Source organism: Anneissia japonica, unplaced genomic scaffold (genome assembly GCF_011630105.1).
Source record: "Anneissia japonica isolate Jap-2015-1 unplaced genomic scaffold, ASM1163010v1 scaffold6788_len1366326_cov149, whole genome shotgun sequence".
Classification (NCBI taxonomy): Eukaryota; Metazoa; Echinodermata; class Crinoidea; order Comatulida; family Comatulidae; genus Anneissia; species Anneissia japonica.
In genome coordinates, this window is record NW_022692324.1 from 173,680 (window position 1) to 176,927 (window position 3,248).

The 3,248-nt window shown below is 36.4% G+C and overlaps 1 protein-coding gene across 3 annotated transcripts in view; it reads left to right on the forward strand.

The window, feature by feature from the left end:
• The window catches only part of LOC117100214 (amine oxidase [flavin-containing] B-like), a 57,411-nt gene that overhangs the window by 16,514 nt on the left and 37,649 nt on the right, over positions 1 to 3,248 (forward strand). For all 3 annotated transcript variants that reach the window (XM_033239809.1, XM_033239808.1, XM_033239810.1), the window contains exon 7: positions 1,178 to 1,276. In XM_033239809.1, coding sequence (XP_033095700.1) covers positions 1,178 to 1,276 — 99 coding nt within the window. The remainder of the gene's footprint in view (positions 1 to 1,177; positions 1,277 to 3,248) is intronic.

Consider the following 3,248-nt stretch of genomic DNA (forward strand, 5'->3'; position numbering starts at 1 on the left):
AATGTTGAACAGATTATAAGTGTCATTCGAATAAATATTGACGTTATGACTCCAATGAGATCCAGCGAAACAAGCAACATACCGTGCCCTTCATGTGAAGTTTATAAGCCTACTGATTAAAATGTAACTTAAATATTTTTTCTTAGTTGTGAGGTAAATAAACAGTACACTTGAAATTAAGTAACTCTTGTTTTGTTTGAAGCAACTGTACAGGAATTAGGATATAATTGCCATCTTAATTTTTTTGTCACCAATGAATAGCGTCCCTATTTTTGATATTCGAATGTTTGCAGGTATGTAAATATACAGCATTTGATGGACGGACCTGTCTGGGGTATAGGTTTACGTAAAAACATTAGAAACCATTACTGGACTACATATCCCTCTAAACTACGTTTACGTACAAAGGAACGTACACACCCGCAGGGTTCTGGTTGTCAATTTTAATGTTTTGAGACGAATAAATGAAATGAAATGAAAAAAAAGCATATAATTGTCAACATAATCATCATTATAATTATCATTATTAAGTGCTCATGTTGTGTAGATCACATGTGAGCAAAGTGCTGTATCAATTTAGTGTGCAGTCCACGAAAATATGTTAAAACCCTATGTGTGCATCCACCGTACCATCTTTGACTGCAACACCCGTTGTTATGTCCTAATGCCAATCATCTGTAGCAGCGATCATGGCACCAGAAATTTGCAGACAAGGGGTCCGACATGTCCGACGGAGGGGTCTGAGCCAAGTAAGCGACGAAGGCTTGGAATAAAAACTCCCATGTAGGCTTCACGAGGAAAGTTTATAGCTTAGTATGGTCCAAAATGTGCTTTTTGACCACTGACAATATTAGGATTGGCAGTCAAAATAACGTCAGTTGGATATGCAAATTTTTATTTTTTTTATATTTGATCCGATGACCTAGTCGTGCGTCGAACAACAGGGGGGCGGGGGACCCAGGCCTGCCCACCTCCCCTGGTGCCACCACTGTATTGATCTGTAAAGCCAAAACTGAGCATAAAGCTGTATAAAATGAGAGCTTGCAGTGCTTTTTACAAGCACACAGGAAATGTAAAATTTGTTTTTGTCCTCCATTTCTTTTGTTTATCCAACCTAATTGTAGAAAAATGTTCAGTCAACAAATGGATTACAACATACATGCTTTTTTTTTGTAAGGGGTCCTTCGATTTGTCAGTACAACAAATGGTGGACAAGAGAGGAAGATGATTGGAGGTTCCCAGCAAGTTAGTCAAAAGATTGCTGAAAAACTAGGAGGTAAGTGTAGTAACTGCAGTCAACCCAAACCTAAACTGTTTCTTTCAATTTTCGCTTTATAAATATTGAAGCTGTCCTTGTACATTTAGTATCCCAAAATTAAACTTGAAAAAATTAGAAAGAAGCAGATTTCAACTGATTTGTGTAGGGATACATACACCAAAAAAAAGTTAGGTGGGCTAGGAGTGTTGGGGAAAATTTTTTTATGAGGGGTCAAAGGTCATTAACCCCGGTTTAAAATACTAAAAAATGCATCGCATATTGTACCCTGTGTCCCTGTGTATTCATAACAGATCTCCAGATTTGGAGATCGTGGGTTCGAGTCTCACCCGAGAACAACTTGCGATTTTTTTCGCAATTGTTTTCAAATGTACTCGGTACATTTGCACGTCAGGTAGGGAAAAATTACACCTATACATGTTTCTCCTGACGCAAATCCAGTTATTGTCTATTATTCCATCACGACAATAACAATTACTATCAACACAGCAGTACCCGCTGCTTACTTGGATTCAACCCTGGCCATCAGGCACAAGCTCGGTGGTCTAGAGGTATGATGCCAGGCTAGTGATCTGGAGATTGTGGGTTCGAGTCCCACCCGAGAACAACTTGCGATTTTTTTCGCAATTGTTTTCAAATGTACTGAGTATTCGGTACATTTGCAAGTCAGGTAGGGCAAAATTACACCTATACATGTTTCTCCTGACGCAAATCCAGTTATTGTCTATTATTCCATTATGACAATAACAATTACTATCAAAGTGCAAGAAACACGAACACATTATATAATGCAATATGAATAACAATGACTATTATATTTATACAAGTTGACGGATGTTGTGAAATACCTAAAAAAAGATTCTAGAATCAAGAACATTTTATTGTCCATTTTAAAATAGGAATTTGTTTTTCCTTTGCAATAGTCTTGGTTAAGAAGTATAAAATTACATTAAAAATCACACAACAAAACTACTTGGCAATAACGAGAAATACGTTAAGATATTAACAATTTAAAATAGTAAAGTAGTAAAAAGTCAAAATAAAAATCGTTGTTTAAACTGTATCTCAGAAACAGACCGACCATTTTGTAAATATTAAAACTATAAAAACCTAGCATTTTGCTATAAAATAATGACAACATGCTAATTAAAAACATGTGTTATACACAGGATACAGTATGCATATTTCTCCATGATAAATGAAAATGCAAGAAACAGGAACAAAATCATACTAGATTTGAACTCGTCACTGAGGACGAGTTAGGTGATCCGCCGTACTTTGACCCTCACGAAGCACGCGCGGTTCTGATTGAAAAGTATTATATGCTAAAACATGCTCTATTTAAAGAGTAATTTTGAGCATTTTTAAAGGAATTTTAAAGGAAAAGAGTAATTTTGAGCATTTTAAGGACTTACGAATCTGTACACGTACGTCTTAACGTCCGTGCGCATGGTAGCATTAATACAGTGTCAGAAACCCAACACATGTAATCGAAACGTAATTTCCAGCTTCAGTACGTGCTGTGGGCGTGGAAATGAGCGTACGGCGCGTAAATTTTGGAAAGTTTTGGAATATTCAAAATGACCTGAAATGTGCTTTAAATTATCTGAAAAGTGATATTAACAATTTTAAAATTTTAACGCACAAGTACGAATACCTCATACGACGTGCCTGACGACGGTAATGGCACATGGATTTAAACCTTGTCAAGTTTAATCTAAAACCCCCTGTTGGTTGGTAATGCCACACGAATTTTGCCTTTACAGTATACAAACTATCGGTCTGATAGTGTCGAAATACAGTATGCCGCCCTCTATTTTCAATGTGTTTACATCTTTTAAGAAAGAAAGATGAGAAGGCTACAAAAAAGCATTCTTTTTTAACATGATGACGTCATCAAAATAAAAAATAAATGGAGACGTCCGAAAGAGAATTGATTTAGCTATAACATACTCGCAGGTGGGAGACAATC